Below are 17480 nucleotides of genomic sequence, written 5' to 3'. Positions count from 1 at the left end.
GCTCAAGTTTGAGGCTAGTCTGCACTATGTGAGAACCTGTCTCAAAATGAAAACAAAATCAGACAAAGAAACTGTCATTTTGTTATCATCCCCAGAAGATAAAAAGAAAGCCCATCCATTTGAGGAAAACCTTAAAGTACATTTATTCTCCTAAATTTGTTGATATGATTAAAATCATTTGCAAACTATTCTCTTTTTAATGCCTGGGGAGTGGATGTACATGTGTGCTCACATGTGTCTGTGTGTGTGTGTATGTGTCTGTGTCTGTGTGTGTATGTGCATGTGTGTGAGTGTGAGTGTATGTGTGTGTGTGTGTGAGTGTATGTGTGTGTATGTGAGTGTGTGTGTATGTATATGTGTGTGCTCGCATGTATGTATGTGTGTGATCGTGTGTGTGTGTGTGTGTGTGTGTGTGTGTGTGTGTGTGTGTGTGTGTGTATGCATGTGAACTCAGGTTCGTAGAGCCCCATGAACAATCTCAGTTGAACCAAGAACTTTCAAGTAAGACTAGTGTAGCCATACAGCTTGTCCCAGGGATCTCTTGCCTCTGCTTCCCTGAGACTAGAACTGCCGGCACAATGCCACACCCACCTGTCCTTGAATTGGGTGCTGAGGACTGGAGCTCTGGTTTGTTCAGTAAGCTCTTTATCTACTAAGCTCTCTCCCCGGCCCATGTTGCTTTCTTCTTCAGGAACAGATAAGGAAAGGACTGAGGAAAGTATATAAAAGCTTCTCACTGTAACGCCAGCTCCCAGTACTGCTCTCAGTCTGCAAGCCTTTCCCTGGCTTTTCTAGAATTGTATGGGCCCGTCCTTCCAGCAGCTCTGGGAAGCAGTCACCTCATTCCCAAGCCCTTGGGTCCCTCCAACTCAGTCATGTTAGATGGGAGGTGTTATCATATCACGCTATTTCCAAATGCTGGGGTCAGAATGTGAAGCACACCTGGGCCTCGGTGCTGTGTGTGCGTCTGCAGGTCGCCATTGCCACAGCATGGAAAAAGCTTCTGCTCAGCCAGCCACACACCACTCGGGCCTAAGACAAAACTCAGAGAAAGCACCAAAGGTGGAAATCATACAAAGCACGTTGAATAATCAAAATGTGAGTTGTGCTGGAAACCAGTCTTTAAAATGATAGCTGAAACATTTCTATTTTGAAATTAAGATGTGTTTTTATAAATAATCATGAGCCAAGTTAGAAATCATAATTATTTAACATGCTAGAAAGCATGTTAACTGCACAATAATAAAAATGTTGCATTAAGCCGGGCAGTGGTGGCGCACGCCTTTAATCCCAGCACTCGGGAGGCAGAGCCAGGCGGATCTCTGTGAGTTCGAGGCCAGCCTGGTCTCCAAAGCGAGTTCCAGGAAAGGCGCAAAGCTACACAGAGAAACCCTGTCTCGAAAAACCAAAAAAAAAAAAAAAAAAAAAAAAAAAAAAATGTTGCATTAAAATCGTAAACATTCACAAAAACATTGCCTGAAATTATTAGATTCAAATATCTGCTTTTGGTACGATGTGGTAAGGCATTAACTTACAGTAAATATATGAAATGTATTTCTAAAGCACATTAAAGACAGCCAAACCAAGTTCCTGTCTTATCAGTTATAGAGCATCATAAGAAACCAATGGAAGAATGAATTCAGAGTGACTGTCAAGAAAATTAAGGTTGAACAGATCAAAGCTCAAATGTTATTCAATGTCTTGAAACTAGCAGGAAAAGTCATTCATAGTTTTAAAAACAAGGAATAGGATTCTTTGATGATGATAAAGGAAATTCTCTCAATTGGAATACAGTAGGCTTTACAATAGCAACCAGTCTCCCAAGCTCTAGGGCATAAAGCAGTGAGTGACTTATACCAAGTCAGCCTTCCACAGGTTAGTGGGGAGCCCCGGCACCACAGTCACTCAGGAACCCAGCCTGATTGACATTGCTGATCACAGCACCCAAGGGATCAAGGGCTCTAGAGGGTCTCCCACAGAGAATGCAACAATTAGTCACCTCATCCTGAAAGCAACACCCCTCACTTCTAGTCACCGCTCATCAGCCAGACTCAGTCTAGGGCTTGTCTAACCTCAGCAGGGCCCCAGAGTGCAAAGCTACCCTAGACATTATGAATAACAAGTTTCAGAAGCTCTGTATCCTTTTATGCTCTATAGAAGACTGTCACTTCCAGTCCTGGTGGACAGCGTACCCGTGAGCTGCCGGCTTCCAGCTCCGCCTCCCTGTGGTGGACACAGTGAAGGTCTTTCATGTTGAGTCCTTTCATCTCCAGCTTGTGCTCATCATCTGGCCCATGGGGAGCTCCTCCCTGGGTGATTCTTAGAAGCCAGCTAGGGTGGGGTTTGCATGTAGATTTCTAGTACAACCTGCTTCAAATCCCTTCCAAAACCCCTTCTCCATTTTCTCCCTACTGCCCTCCGATGATGCCTCAAGCCATGTCTCCTGATGCTTTCTCCTCGCTCAGACCATGTACCTTAACCCTAGGACAAAGAGCTTTCATCTCTCAGACGTAACTGCGTGTGCTCTGTGTCCATCTTGATGATGTCCATGTGTTCCCAGCATGTGCAGCAAGTTACATTGTCAGCTTCTCACCAGCTCCCTGCATTGGCCTGTGTGAACAGCAATGTGACTGCTCTATAGAACTTACTTGGCTCTTTGCTAATTCTGTGCCTTTGCTCTTACAGGAGTGCCTGCTGCCACCAACTCACATGCCTAAGCGCTAAGTAGCCTCAGAGCCCTGCTCCAGTATCAGTTTTTCTTTTTGCCTCTTTAGAATCTCCTTTCCACCCCTTCCCCCAACTCCAGTCCTGTCTCCACTCCTCTCTCTCTCTCTCTCTCTCTCTCTCTCTCTCTCCAGCAGTACATTGTAGCCTCTTCTATCACTTAGAATATAACGTGAAAAAGGACTCTATCCCCACAGTATCTAGTGAGCTGGCCAGTGCACAAGAAATACATCAAATATTTCCAAAATCAATATAATAAGGTGTGTAACTGCTCTCCTCACTGAAATGTGTACAGACGCCATTTTCAAAAGTGTAATGTGGCCATTTGGATATGCTCATGCGATGGGTCTTACGTAAAAGTGCCTTGTAGAGACGCCCGTTTAGCAACCCCAACTAAAGACTGTAATGCTATGATGCTTCCTGTCTGTCAGAGGAAGTCGGGAGTAAATTTCTGTGATGTTTCTAAATTGCCCAGTGGGATCTTTTGCCTATGACCAGTGGTGTGCATTTGTGAGATGACCTGCTGGAAGGAGAGGTGACCCTGGCCCCTCCAACTCACAGAAACAGTGCCAGTCTGCACGTGGCAGGGGCCTGAGATGGTGGCCTCATTAATACACCTCTAATGAGCCAAGGTCACCTGGCTGATGGTGACACCAGGGCCACATGCCCCGCTGACTCGAGGAGCTGTGGCTAAGTGGGAGAGAGCATGGTGACCCCAGCTCAGGAAGCTTGAATACTAACACTCAAAAAGCAAAATATTCTCCTTAAATGACATCCAGTGGACAAAAAGAAGAGAAAAGAAAATGACCAGTCGTGAATAGAATGTGAGAACCATAGCACAAAGCAAGAACCTGCTCTGAGAATTCTTTTTAATTAGCAAACACACTTGAATGCATTACCCTTGTAATGATCGAATCATTCCATGCATGTTTCCGGATTTTACAGGTACATTATTTTAAAATTGAAAATAAACTATAAAAAGTAATAGTTTTAATTTAAGAAGAACAAATAAGCTTTTATGTTGGAAAAGAGGTAAATGACTTGGGGTTCTTTTGATTACAAGATACCGGAAAAGAACCATGAGTCAAACTGTCTTCATAAAGCTTGCTTAGTAACTCCGATGACTTACACCTCACTTCAGGCATGTTTGCTGTGGTGGCTCAATATTGCCAGTCTGTGCTCCGGTATGTGAAGACCATCTGAAAGCTTGCTCCTCCCGGTGTCAGCATGTTCCAAGTAGACTCCAAGACTCTCTGCTCACCTTCACTCTCATCTGTAAGAAAGGCCAACCGCCAGTGTCTCCGCATTTCCAGAGAAATACGGCATTTGTGACAATTGCGCCTACCCAGAGGTTTTAGAGCTATGACCAAGGGGAGAGGCGGAATCCTGGTCCAAGCAGCCTAGAACGTGTCACCCACATATGGTAAAGGTGACGAGAAGAGGAGGTGACTTTCCAAACTCTGTCCTTCAATATTTCTTGGTTATCCAATCTGCAGAGCGAGGAGTCTGCCTCTTCCAACAGACTGTGAAGGGAGACATGGGTATGTGCCATGAGCCAGAAGTGGGCAGTCTGAGATGTAGGGATCATCTGATGCCACAGCAAACTCAGTCTATACCAACCCATTTGAGCATCAGTTGAAAGTCTGCCGCCAGTGTGGCACCTAGGCAAAGCTGTGACCTGAGACCCATGTTCTAGAGTGAATATGGCACCTCGGCAAAGCTGTGGCCTGAGACCCACGTTCTAGCGTGAATGTGGCACCTAGGCAAAGCTGTCGCCTGAGACCCATGTTCTAGTGCTGACCCAACACTCTATGCCAACAAGGTCAGGAGGGAAGTTCTCATCTTTCCTAGAGGAGGAAAGTAATAGGAACCTCAGAGGGCTGTGATAAGTTGAGTTCATGGGAAAGCGGCCATACATGAGCACTCCCAAGCAGACAGGCTATGGAATCTCACCATCTGACACATGTCACACACTCTGCCTTATCTCCACCCATTTTCCTCACACTTAACCTGGCATTGCCTTACTGTCCTCACCTTCCATCTAAACAGAGCTAGAACATGAAACCCTGTGTCGCCCTGTGAATCCACTTATGGGATTAGTGTCCTGTTGAAGGCACAGTGGTGTCAATCCAAGGCAGAGGCTAGATGACAACCTCAGCACTTGGTCACCTTCCAGAACTAAAGATCCTCTGGACCTGTGAGGAGGAATCAAAATCAGGCAGAGTCCTGTGTGAACAAGGGACACTGGAAATGCAACATAAAAGCCTAGCAGTGGCAGAAGTGAGAGCAAATGATGGCAGCTGACCATGCCAGAAAGTCATGACAGAGCCAGAGAGACAGCGCCAACACCAGCAGGGGACAGGGCACCTGCAGGCAGGATCCATCCCCATTACTGTCCTTCCCTGTCTCCAGTAAGCTAGTGTCCACGCTCAGTACTGAGGCACAGTGCCTTATTTTCACAATGGGGACAATAATGGCCCCCAGCTTATGGGGTCATGTCTGTGGTAGAATGAACTAGTGCATTTAAGGCTTCCAACAGATCATGTGACATGCACGTGATAAATGTTGTCACCATCGTCCTCAGCCTTAGTGTCAACATCTTTAAGTCAACTGGGCTGAAGCCTCATGCAGACAGTCAGCCATGACGCCATTCCAAAGTGCATGTTGATACAGGCTGTGACCTGTGGGGGGGAAAAAATAGTGTTCTCCAATGCCTTCCCTGAAGGGACTCCATTTTCAGGTAGCATTGACTCTACTTGGAGTGAAAATTCCTTGGTCACTATAACTGACTCCTTAAGAACAAGCCACTGGTGCTCAGGACACAGGATGATTCCTGCACCTTGGTGGACACACGGATAACCCACAAGGTACCGCCTGTTAAGTAATGCATTCCTGGGGCTGGAGAGATGGCTCAGCGGTTAAGAGCATTCGCTGTTCTTCCAGAGGTCCTGAGTTCAATTCCCAGCACCCACATGGTGGCTCACAGCCATCTGTAATGAGATCTGGCACCCTTTTCTGGCCTGCAGGCATACATGCAGACAGAACACTGTATGCATAATCAATAAATAAATCTTTAAAAAAAAAAGTAATGCATTCCTAAGGATAGACATGTACTGTGTGGTTTAATTGAAGAAAATGCACTCTATGAGCTGATCACATGAGTATCCTGAAATTATATCTGGAAAACGGGGCCTGAAAACTTACTGAGCACACCAGAGTAAGCAAAGGATTGACGATCTTCACCTGGACACCTAACACAGGTGTGGTGATGACTAAGACAGATCCATCACCTGACCACCTAGTGTGTGCATCTGTGGAACCCACAGTCAGAGAACCCCCAGCCACCCCATTGGCTTCAGCTCAGCTTGGTTTCCCACTCAAACGACTGCCTTTCTTCTGTCTGTTTGTCTACCCATCTGGACCTATCACCTGTCTGTCCACCTGTATATTCATTTGGACCCAGTCTTGCCCATTGCTTCTAAGAGCTCGACGATCCTGCAGCTCAGTTCTATAGCCTGACTAGACCCCAAGACTCAGTCAAAACTGTGACTCCATACCTTGACCCTGGAGCAGCCTCTCCAGCAGACCTCCAGCCGGGTTATTTACCTTATTCCCTCATGGGCTCTCTGCCTCTTGGTAGGGCCTCTGTGGGAGTCCCTGACCTCTGAGGTGGCCTTCTTTGGCCTTTGCAGCCATTCCATAACCTCTGCATGTATTTCCTGTGTGGTCTGAGAGTCGGTGCTGCTCCCAGTGAAACCAGTGCACCTCGTGAAAGCATTAAAATGTCAATAAAGTCTGACAGTGGAAAAGCACAAACATTTGTCTAAGTTTCTGAAGCTGTGTGCTCAGAACAGCATCCCTTGCTTTCTGAAAGCTGCCATGAGCTTTGACTCCATCACTGTGATTTATTCCTTAAGAATTCCTTAAGCATAAGCCACTGGGTCAAGGACAGCACAAGAAAACAGACAGAATCAGCTAAAACGGGCTCACAGGGGCTCACAGAGACTGGACCGACAACCAGGGAGCCTGCAGAACTGACCTGGGCACACTATGTATATGTTACAGTTGTGTAGCTTGGTCCTCTTGTGGGACTCCTAACAGTGGGAACAGGGGCTGTCTCTGACTCTTTTGCTGACTTTTGGGACCCTACTCCTCATACTGGGTTGCCTTGCCCAGCCTTAAACCATGGGGAGGTGCTTAGTCTCATTACAATTTGATGTGCCATGCTTTGTTGATATCCATGGGAGGCCTGCTTTTTCCTGAACAGAAACCGAGGAGGAGGGGATTGGAGGTGGGGACAGAGGGGGGGGGCGGGGCTGGGAGGAGAGGAGGGAGGGGAAACTGCAGCCAAAAATGAATAAATAAATTTAAAAAAAAAAGAAAAAAGAATAAGCCACTGGTGCCCAGGACCCAGCGTGGTGGAGGCTTCCTGCTTAGTCAATGCGAGAGTTAGTTCACTGGCATTTTTAACCATCTCCTCACTGTCTAACCCCAGTGTGCACCAGGGCATGGGGCAGTACCTCCTGACTGAGGAGACGCTGGAAGAAAAAGAAGTACAGCTGTTAGGGGTGCAGACTTGAGACTCGGGCAAAAATCCCGCATACCATTAACTAGCTCTGTAGTGTTAGATCATCTAATTCTTTCAACCCTCCCAGGAGACTAGAAATACCATTGTCCAGAGGTGTGAGGAGTCACAGGATTATGTCGGTAGAACATTGCTGTGCCAAAACAAATTGGGAACTAGTGTGCGTGTGCGTGTGTGTGTGTGTGTATCTGTGTGTGTGTATCTGTGTGTGTGTGTGTGTGTCTGTGTGTATGTCTTGTGTGTGTATTCCTTAGTTTCCTTGTCTTTGTAGATTCTCAACTTTCAGTCACCAAAACAGATGATAAGTTTTGATTCAGAAAGATGCACTGACTCTACAAAAGAGAATTTCAATGGACTGGTCGGTCCAATGCAGACCTCTGAAGTGCCCCGTCAAGGAAAGGTTAATACAAGACATCAATGCTTGCTACTACTGGGATTCAGTTATTCACACAGGAATAGCAAGAAAAAAGAGGAAATCCTAGTTCTCAATCTCTCTCCTGTTAGGGGGATGCTGATATTATTGCTCACTTGGTTTTGTTTGTCTTTAAAGGCAGTGTCTCGTGTGTCCCAGCTGGTCTGGACTTGTGTAGCTGAGGAGGACTCCTGTCTCCACCTCCAATGCACCATCTCACTCTGTTGATGTGGTGCTGGGGATGGAACCCTGGGACTCGTGCATGCCAAGCACACAGTCAACTAAGCTATGTATGTCCCAGCCTTCCATCTCTATGTCTTACACCAGCTAGAGCAGCCAGATACTGTCGTCTTCCTACGTGCTTCCAAATTACTTACCCAAATAATCACTCCTAAAATTGTACCAAAAATTGCTCTCAGGCTTGGAAGTGTGTGCTTTTCCTGTCCTTCATTGAGAAGGATGGGGCTCCTGTATCTCTGAAATTGTTGTGTCCACCTACTTTTTATTTCATGTACATCCCTGAATTCCCTACTTTGCATAAGACCTGTGCATATTGTGTCCTTCCTGGCCATGAGTCCCACCTTCTAAAAGCTATGACAAATTTAGTGACCCTTTCTCAATAAGAGTAGGGAATGGACCAGTGCCTCTTAGCAGCAATGCCCACTTGATACAAAGGATTATCATCTGATTTCACTCTGAAAGCAGTAGCAAGGCTAACTCCTTCCTTGGGCATCCTATGACATCCCACTCCTTCAAGATGAAGCGAGTGGACATCTATATACACAGGGGCAGGTGCGCTGAGAGAAGAGCCGTGCATTGCCAATGACAGCACACACGAGATAAGCTCACATCCAGCTGCCCAGCCGCTGTACCAGGCACTCAGTATGTGGGATACCCAGACACAGCTTCAGCCACAAGAATGAAAGGAGCGTGTGGGTGACAGAGGTCCTCACAGAGCCTTGAGAGTACAAAATCGAACATGCTGGTGACCACCTCTTTGAGAGCATTTCAGAAACTGATGCTTTTATCTGTTCAAACAAACAGTATCACTTATAAGAAAAATGAAATACTCAATACAAAGAAAGTCCACTTTCACCAAGTACTACATTGCATTAATGGTTCTAAAACAATACAAAAATTAAAATAAACAAATAAATGTACTAAAATAATTCTCCACCCTGTAGATATACTGTTTTCTCCTTTACCAACTTGATGGCCATGGAAGGTTTTGGTTGTTTCCAATCATAAGCAGTACTGGTTTTAGCATTCTTCCATGACTGAGTACACAGCATCTTACTTAGGCTAATGCCCACAGGGTGAATTGCTGGGCTCAGTCTCACGTGCATTTGTGTGGCTCTGAGGAGAACTGCTGCATCTGTTTGGGCCACAGCATCTGTTAACATCTCTCTTTTCCCAAACATGCTTCTGATCTGAGTGATAATATTTCAATGGCTATTTTTGCTAATATGCTATTCCCAAACTTATTTTGATTACCAATGAGTTTGAATATTATAGGATATTAACTGCTCATTTGTCTATATTAATACCTGTATTATCTGCTCACGTTATTAGATCATTCTAATTTGATTATTTTACTGGACTATGACAGCTACTTGTATATTAAAGATATTAACCTTTATGGCATATGTCAAAAGTATTTTTAGACTTTGTGTTTGGCTTTCATTTTGTTGGGTGTGTTTGACTCTAAGCAGAGACGATCCACAGAAATGTTTCTGTGTTTTCTGGTTCTGCAGTAGCAAATCGTATCTAATAGTAGGAAATGTTCTCACTTCACAAAATTCATAGCGGTAATGGATTTTAGGCCTAAGAAAATTGTATGTGGAGCTTATAACCATCTAAGATGAATAAATTTTACCACTTTGACTTCAAATTATTTTTTCCTTATTCTTCAGCAATTTCTCTATATCTGTAAGCTCTATCGTGTTGATTATACTTGAAGGCAGAAAGCTGTACAATAGAAATTCAATTTCCTGAATAGAAAGGTTCTATAATGTCAGTAGACTCTTCATGTTAGACCTTTCAAAACCTTTAATCTTGAGTTCAAAGTCCTCACTTACAACTTGCCAACAGCTGCAGAGGGATAAACACATCTCGCCTCATTCAGGCCCCAGAATCACATTCCCTTTATATCTGTTAACACACTTTCTCAAAGGAAAAGAGCTCCGTTTCCCACTTCACCATCCCCAAATCATATTTCTTTAATTCCATTGGGAAACTAAGAACAAAAAGACTTGATGTTATGAATCAATTCCTCAAGAATGAGAAACAAAAACACATGAACTAAAATGGAAATGGGCAGTATAAAAACTCAGTCCCCCTTGGGGCTGGGGCACGATGGTTCATTCAGGGGTGTGTGGACAATGGCTCAGTTTGGGCTGGGATGAAGACAGCTTGAACACTTGAGTTTGGTCTCCAGGACCCATATGAAAAGTCTAGTGCTGATACACTAGTAATCCCAGCACTGGGGAGGTTGAGGCAGGCAGATCTCTGAAGCTTGCTCACCAGACAGCCTAATCTACTCAGTGAGCTCCAGACCTATAAGAGATAATGTCTCAAAGCATTAGGTGACCACTCATGAGTAATGGCACCCAAGGTTAACCTCTGGCCACTACACACACATGCATGTATGTGCACATGCATCTATATGCACACATGTATCCACATATATATACACACAAAAAAAAGATAAAGAAAAAAATCCTCTTAATGAAATTAAGGATATTTTTATACAGCACTCCAGTTTTCTCTCACAGCTACTGTGAAGCAATTTTCTTTCTTCTCAGGAAGGAAGGACACAGCATTCCCTTTCATGCTCCATTCAGAGTAACAGGGCAGGCACTGTGGCTGCCAGTCATTGTCAATAACATTGCAATAAAATTTATCACAACCATGCTAACTCAATCAAGGTTGCAATGTAGTTATCACCTAAAAGCTATGTCTGATATTCTCTTGAGATGAGAGAAAACATTAATAACCCCTGAGTGACCAGGTAGCTATACGTATAATCCCAGTTAGAAAATTAAGGTACAGTTGTACACACACACACACACACACACACACACACACACACACACACACATCAGTATGGTCTACATGTCAAGTCTCTTCCCTGACATTGGGTGTAGATAGGCACACACAATCTTTGGGATGCATATCTAATGGAAAACCACATTCAGGAGCCACTACAGCCACCCAAACTACCACCCTCAGACATTCATCTCCTCAAGGACTCTCACAGTATTTTCTGCCTTTGATAGCAATGTTTTGTCATTGTGTTTTCCTGGAAAAAAAATCCACAAAATGGACAGTTAAACATAGCTCTTGAGAGCTTTGTAGGATTATGATGGGAGGGAAAGAAGAATGGACAGAAAAGGCAGAAACCCAGACTCTCAAGTGTCTGGTTGTTATATCACTCAGGTCCTCCATGGATGCATACCTACACACTCATGCTTTTCACCAAAAGATGCTCAGGAAGAGGGAAGAGCACATTCACAGTTATGAGACCAGCTAATCTATCTTCCTATGACCTTAGTGCACTCTCGTCTACCCAGCTGGAGCAAGCTCCCTTCCCCCGGGAGGGGTCTGTGTTTCTAGTGTACCTCCCTGCATGGAAATTCTATAGCTAAATAGCATCTATTATTCTTTGCGCTTTGTCCTTGTGTCTAGGAGAGTTCCCTGATCCTGAAACCAGGCTGAGTATCACTGTGATTGACTGCTTACTAACCTTGTCTTGTCAAGAACAGTCATCATACTTGTGGTGTATGCTTACTATATGCTGCCAAACTAGACTGCAATCCCCAAGCAGATGTTAGCATCGGTATCTTGTTCATTTCAATACTTCCAATTCCTAAAACTATGAGGAGCACATAATGTGCTCTCAGCAAATGTTGACAAAGGAGGATTAGTAATCTAAGATGTATAAAGTGCTAGGTTCAATTCCTGGCACAAAGAAATGCTCCATGCAGGGTAGTTTGGATAAGACCAGAAACAGGCTTGGTGCCGACTGCCCGCTCCGCTCTCTGCCTCCTTCCCACCAGCGCTCAAAAACTCTGCTCTGACTGTCTTGTCGCCACAGCTTGCAGAGGAAATTACAGCATTCTATTTTTAGTTGTTTTTCAGAAGATTCAGCGTGGCCTGCAAAGTGTGTAAAAGCTGTAATGACAGGCCATCACGCCACCAAGTCCTGCAGTTATATTTAGGTGGGCTCCTAGAGTTAAGGCTGAGCGCCTCTGTTCATTACATTCATGTTTACTTTCAAACCAACCAGGAATGTAGCCTTGACCGGACCAGAAGTTGTGGGGCTGCTCTGAAGCGTGTTCATTCTCCAACCCCCAGTGTTCCTGGAGAAGATAAAGCTGACCTCAACTTTATTGTTAAAAAACTTCCCAGTGTTTCCACAGGAAATCTCTGAAACCACTAAACAAACGGTGCTTTCAACTCTTAAACTTTTCACTGAGGATTGAGTTGAGTTTAAACTTACCCTGAATATCTCCCTGGATCTGGCTGATCTTCCATTTCCTCTGAGAAAGAAAAGCAGAGGGCAACATTAAGTTCTCGGAGCAGGCGGTTGGATATGAACAAGTGAAAATGGAGACTCAGGACCAGAGAGGAAAAAATGAGGAAGAGGACCCTGAATCAGAGAAGGGGAGGTGCAAACGAGGACCTAGAGCCAGAGGGAGAGAAGGTGACGATGGTGACCCGGGACCAACGGGGGAGAAGAAGGTGACGATGGTGACCCGGGGTCTGTTGAGGATGGAAACACAGAACCAGAGGAGGGAAGGTGAGAACAGAGACCAAGAACCAGACTGAGGAAAGAAGATGTGGGTGAAGATCCAGGATCCAAGGAGAGGGCAAGAGGGGAGACTCAGGACCAGAGGAAGGGAGGTACTCATGGAACAGAAGACATAAATTCAAGCATACTCTGATACAGAAACAGACAATTTTCAAAACATAGGGAATATGAGAGATGAAAACTGGGTTTTGACCTTGAGTAATGGGGAACCAGTCAGGTCACATCACAGAGTAAAGAGAAAGTTCATACTGAATGAGATGTGTTTGCAGTACCAGAGCTGCTGGACGTGTGAGATGAACTCAAGGACAATGTGAGGCCTCCTCCCAGGGTACCGGCCATCTCCTGGATCGCTCAGCTGCTTTAGCCCTTGCTTTAAGGTCATAGTCAATCCTTTTTCGTTAGGAGGTGGAAGATCTTAGAAACAGGAGCCTTTAGCTTATATCTTAGAGTAGTCAGCGGCTCCACGTCCTGTCAACCTCTGGCCCCATAATAGATGCTTTGTGTGGCTCTTCATTTCAACCATTTTAAGACTGTCATCTTAGAAAACAAATAACAGGCTGCTGTGATTAAGGAAACCAGGACCAAGAAAGAATCAATGAACTGGTCAGGTTCACACGCTAACATCAATGTCCTGGTTCCACACTGGAGAAAGAGCACCTTTCAGCCCCTGCAGAGATGGACCGCCAGGTGATTTAACCACCGTTTGTCTTGCTCTGCAGTAGCTTGTTGCTTTGTGCTCAGAACTGTTCTTTTATTTTTATTTTTATTTTTTTTATTTTTTTGGTTTTTCGAGACAGGGTTTCTCTCTGTAGTTTTGTGCCTTTCCTGGAACTCACTTTGTAGACCAGGCTGGCCTCGAACTCACAGAGATCCTCCTGCCTCTGCCTCCCGAGTGCTGGGATTAAAGGCGTGCGCCACCACCGCCTGACTTCAGAACTGTTCTGTAGGCTTGTGTGTGTTCTTTGGTCTCACTTTATTATGGTTGACTCTTTGTAGGGCAATGCTTGTTTTCTGTATTTCCTCCCTGCCTTCTTAAGCGTCTATGTACATTTTATGTTCACTTCTACCAAAAATACTACCTGTATTGGTACATTTTATGTTCACTTCTACCAAAAATACTACCTGTGTTGGTAACCAATCTATAGTTTTTCCTCATGTACACTAGCCAAGTTCTATCTCCTAAAATAAAGGTTGTTTTATGATAATAGCTTTGAGAATGGCAGAAATCAGGGCTGGGAAGATGGCCCAATTGGTAAACTGCTTGCCACACGAGCATGAAGACTTAAGTTTGGATCCATAGCCAGGCACATAAAAGGCTAGACATGGCAGTGTATGCTTATAATCTCATCGATGGATAATTCCTGGGACTTGCTGTCCACAGTCTGTGAGTGATGCTGCCTCAAAGAAGCAAAGTGGAAAGGAAAGGGAAAATGTTGTCGGAGTTGTTGAGGAGCCCACAAGTAACCACTGCACTACCTCAGCCAGAGCTGTAGTCATAAGGCCCTCTTGGTCCCCAGTAGAGCACAGCTTAATTAAAGGCAGCTATGAGACAGTGCTACTTTAACGTCATAGAATTCACACACAATACTTTCTACTGTCGTTTTTCTACCACACAGATGCTCTGAACCTCCGAAACCGACAGGTCATCTGTGTCACACTCAAAGTCCTCCAGCATCTGGTTGTGTCGGCCGAGATGGTGGGTGAAGCCTTGGTACCCTACTACCGTCAGATCCTCCCAATCCTGAACATCTTCAAGAACATGAATGGTGAGTGGCCCCAGGAGCAAATGTCTTCTCGGCCCTAGAATGAGGAAGTGGGTGAAGGAGGACTGAGGAGCCCCCTGTTTGGGACTATCACCCTTCAGTTTGGAGATCTCAAATGCGTAGCCCGACCCTTCTCCTACTGTCCTCCTGGAAACAGTCTAATCAGCAGTTCCACTTATTGCTCCTCATATGTATGGCTCACTCACTCAGTAGAGGAACCCCGAAATGCTTCTGTCTGTTTCCAGTAATTAAACTGTATAGCTTTCTTTAATACTCCTTGAAGAAGGTTTTGATCCTCTCTGCAAAACTTTGTAGCCCACTATTTATAAATTGATTGGAGGTGAGTGTTTTAAATGCTGTTCAAATGTGGTAGGCAGTTTGGAGCCTTTTAACATCTGATATTTCATTTCAAGGGAAAAAAGCCATAAAAATGATATTTTTTCTGCTCTTAGTTGCTGATACTTAGTAATTTGTCATTAACAATTTTCAGTGACTTGGATGGTGAGTACTGATTAAAAGTAGATATGAGAGTCAATGTATCTCTTGAAAACTATTCCTCACTTAGCTTCAGAGGCATGGATGCTCTCAAAGGAATGTTTACCCTGCACAGATCTGTATCTAGTCTTAGCGATCATTGGCAGGCCGCGACTGTGGCTTTGCTCCCTGGCAGTCTGATTTCCCTGAAAGTACATGAATCTCATTTTCTTTTGTTGCTAACTTTGAAGTTCCGTACTTCTCACATGCGTGGAAGGAGTCAACATTTGAAGTTAGTTCCTGACAGCCATGTAAATAAGTTGGTAATTTAGCGGAACACAGCATGAAAATTTTGCAACACGGTCTGCTCATTGTACATACAGGAAAACAATATCAAACAAAAAGCCAAGTGTGTGGCAGCCCCGGCCACAGACAAGCCTGGAATTTAGAGTCACCATCATTGAATGTAGTCACTGATTGCTGTTGAATCTGCATCATGTATTCACTACTCAGGGCACTGTAGAGTTCTCAGGAGCTCTTTAGCTGTCTTTGGGTCAACTGACCCAATTCTATGTTTGTGGTCCATCTCAAGCCATCTGAAGAGGAGAAGGCTGCATTGACACTTAAGCAAGAGGAAATTAAAAACTGTGTTTCAGTAATTTAGTTTCATACTGTTCAAGCAATTGTTTTATAATAGCATTCCTATGTTATAAAAAATACTTACAAATACTATTTATTCCTAATTAATATTTTTACCATATGTCAGCATCAAATATCTGTGTATTTATAGAAAGACTCCACAATAATGTCGTTCAATTATGGCTCAAAAGGAAACTGCAAGCTTCCTTGTATTCTTGTATTTCGATCCTACCTCAACTTGAAGGAGCTAGGGCCAGAAGTAGAGATCTGTTGGGGGGATACAGAGTCGCTGTTCAAAAACTCTAGGTTAATATTTTGAAGCCTGGGTCTCACAAATATTTTCTCAGTATTCCTCACACAAACCTACAAAATGCTCATGGTTAGTACGCCCATCGTTTTATTATGAAGCTTGCCTCCCTGTAGCTTTTCTCCCTTATAAGCATTTGTATCTGAATTTGATGCATGGAGATTGGGCCTGCCCACATTTCTTCTGTCTTGCTGAAGCATAGAGGAATAGATGCATCCACAATGTGATATGCTCTCGTCATACGGTAAAAATCTACAACTTAAATCTAAGCAATATTTTGTATCCTTGTGTGAAAATGAAGGGCATTGGTGAATCCCACGAGAAAACCCAGTTCTTGGGTACCAAACTTGGGAGGTAGGACTGATTCAGCCACCAGGACAGTCCTCCTGGTGGTTCTGGGCTGTAAAGCAAAGCTGCTTGTCCCCTGCTGTTTCATAGGTACAGCTTCTCTTTACGTCTGTAGCTAGCAAATGCCCATCTGCCTAACACAGGGAGAGGTTGCTTGTCTGTAGGAATATCCATTGAGAGTTCACTGTGGGACATTCATAGTTGATCTAAGCCACCATCGGTTTCAAACACAACTAACAGTTCCAGAACATTTCCCAATGCACACATCGGAAACTCCATGTGCAAATTGCTTTTCTGTCAAACGTTTTTCTGACATTTGAGAGGGAGAATATTATCTTCTGCTTCATTTTCTCTTCTTCAAAGCCCTTCACCATAATGCCAGGGTGAGGCATAGTATGTCCTGAGGGGCCTGGAATAAAATTGGATCATTATACCCTAAGAATGGAGTGCTCTTCCATAAGGGGGGTCTGTACTTCTAGAAGTGTCTCTGGAACCCAGATCCAGGTCTGTGAGGAGCTCACTCCAGGACTCCCAGCTGCATTAGTATTTTCACCAGGAAAATGGTTTCCCTAACAGTAGTTTTTATTAAAAAATCCACTTCATGATTGTAGATGTTGTACCCATATCCACAGAGCCATGATTCTTATTTTATTTAAGCTGGTATCTCTCACAACTTGTCATTATTTATCATTAAAATTATCTCAGAGACTCTCAGTAACAACATTAGAGAGAGACATCTTATAGACTCCAAAGCATTTGATGACAATTTCACGTTTCTATATCTCTGCTATTCCATGCTTGGCTTTTATGCAAATCGATGTCTTGTTAAACTTAGCTTCAAATATATTTCTTTCAAGTCCTACCACAAAATCCTTTTAAAATGGGACCAGATATAAGTGATAGAAAGAATGGGCGAATACATCCTTTCAAATGTAACGGCCCTGCTCTGTGTCTGCCCCCTTGAAGCACACACTCCAGCTTAGTTCTCCTGTCTGATCTTTCACAACACCTTTCCTGTTTTAATGTGAAATAACTTCTGAAACAAGCAGTGGGGGGCGAGCAGGCAGGGAGCCGGGCAAACCTGTTAGCAGTTGCCCACAGTGAGGAAACCAGGCCCCCAGATTCAGGGGACCTGAGCTTCAGAACGCAGCCCAGGGAGAAAATGGTGCAACCCAGAGCATCGATTTGCACCACGTCGGCCCTGCTGAGGTGTTAAATCTTAGCCAGCCTTTTAACTTCCTTCCTCCTTTGGAAGAGGATACTCACCTGGTAGGAGACAGGAAGGGGGTGGTAGAAACATCCAGCCACCAAGGACAAGCTCCCAGGGAGCTGCTTCCTTCAGCTAGGCCTCTTTTGCTGAAATTTCCAGAGCTCCCCGAGGTAGCCCACCACCTACGGAACAACCCTTCAATGCA

At 44.4% G+C, this 17480-nt stretch overlaps 1 protein-coding gene and 1 long non-coding RNA gene across 3 annotated transcripts in view; one reads left to right on the top strand and one right to left on the bottom strand.

Moving 5' to 3' along the window:
• The window catches only part of Pacrg (parkin coregulated), a 458018-nt gene that overhangs the window by 257435 nt on the left and 183103 nt on the right, over positions 1-17480 (top strand). For both annotated transcript variants that reach the window (XM_052750836.1, XM_052750837.1), the window contains exon 4: positions 14151-14300. In XM_052750836.1, the coding sequence (XP_052606796.1) occupies positions 14151-14300 (150 nt within the window). The remainder of the gene's footprint in view (positions 1-14150; positions 14301-17480) is intronic.
• Positions 2206-14140, bottom strand: LOC128118304 (uncharacterized). Its single transcript, XR_008221142.1, has 3 exons — positions 12807-14140; positions 12223-12262; positions 2206-3997 (listed from the first exon to the last, which is right to left on the bottom strand). It is a non-coding gene; the product is annotated as an uncharacterized LOC128118304 (long non-coding RNA).

The sequence above is a fragment of the Peromyscus californicus genome, unplaced genomic scaffold, assembly GCF_007827085.1.
Source record: "Peromyscus californicus insignis strain IS unplaced genomic scaffold, ASM782708v3 Scaffold_22__1_contigs__length_63687245, whole genome shotgun sequence".
Lineage (NCBI taxonomy): Eukaryota > Metazoa > Chordata > Mammalia > Rodentia > Cricetidae > Peromyscus > Peromyscus californicus.
Note: the sequence above shows the minus strand (reverse complement) of the source record. Positions and strands in the feature narration are given on the sequence as shown.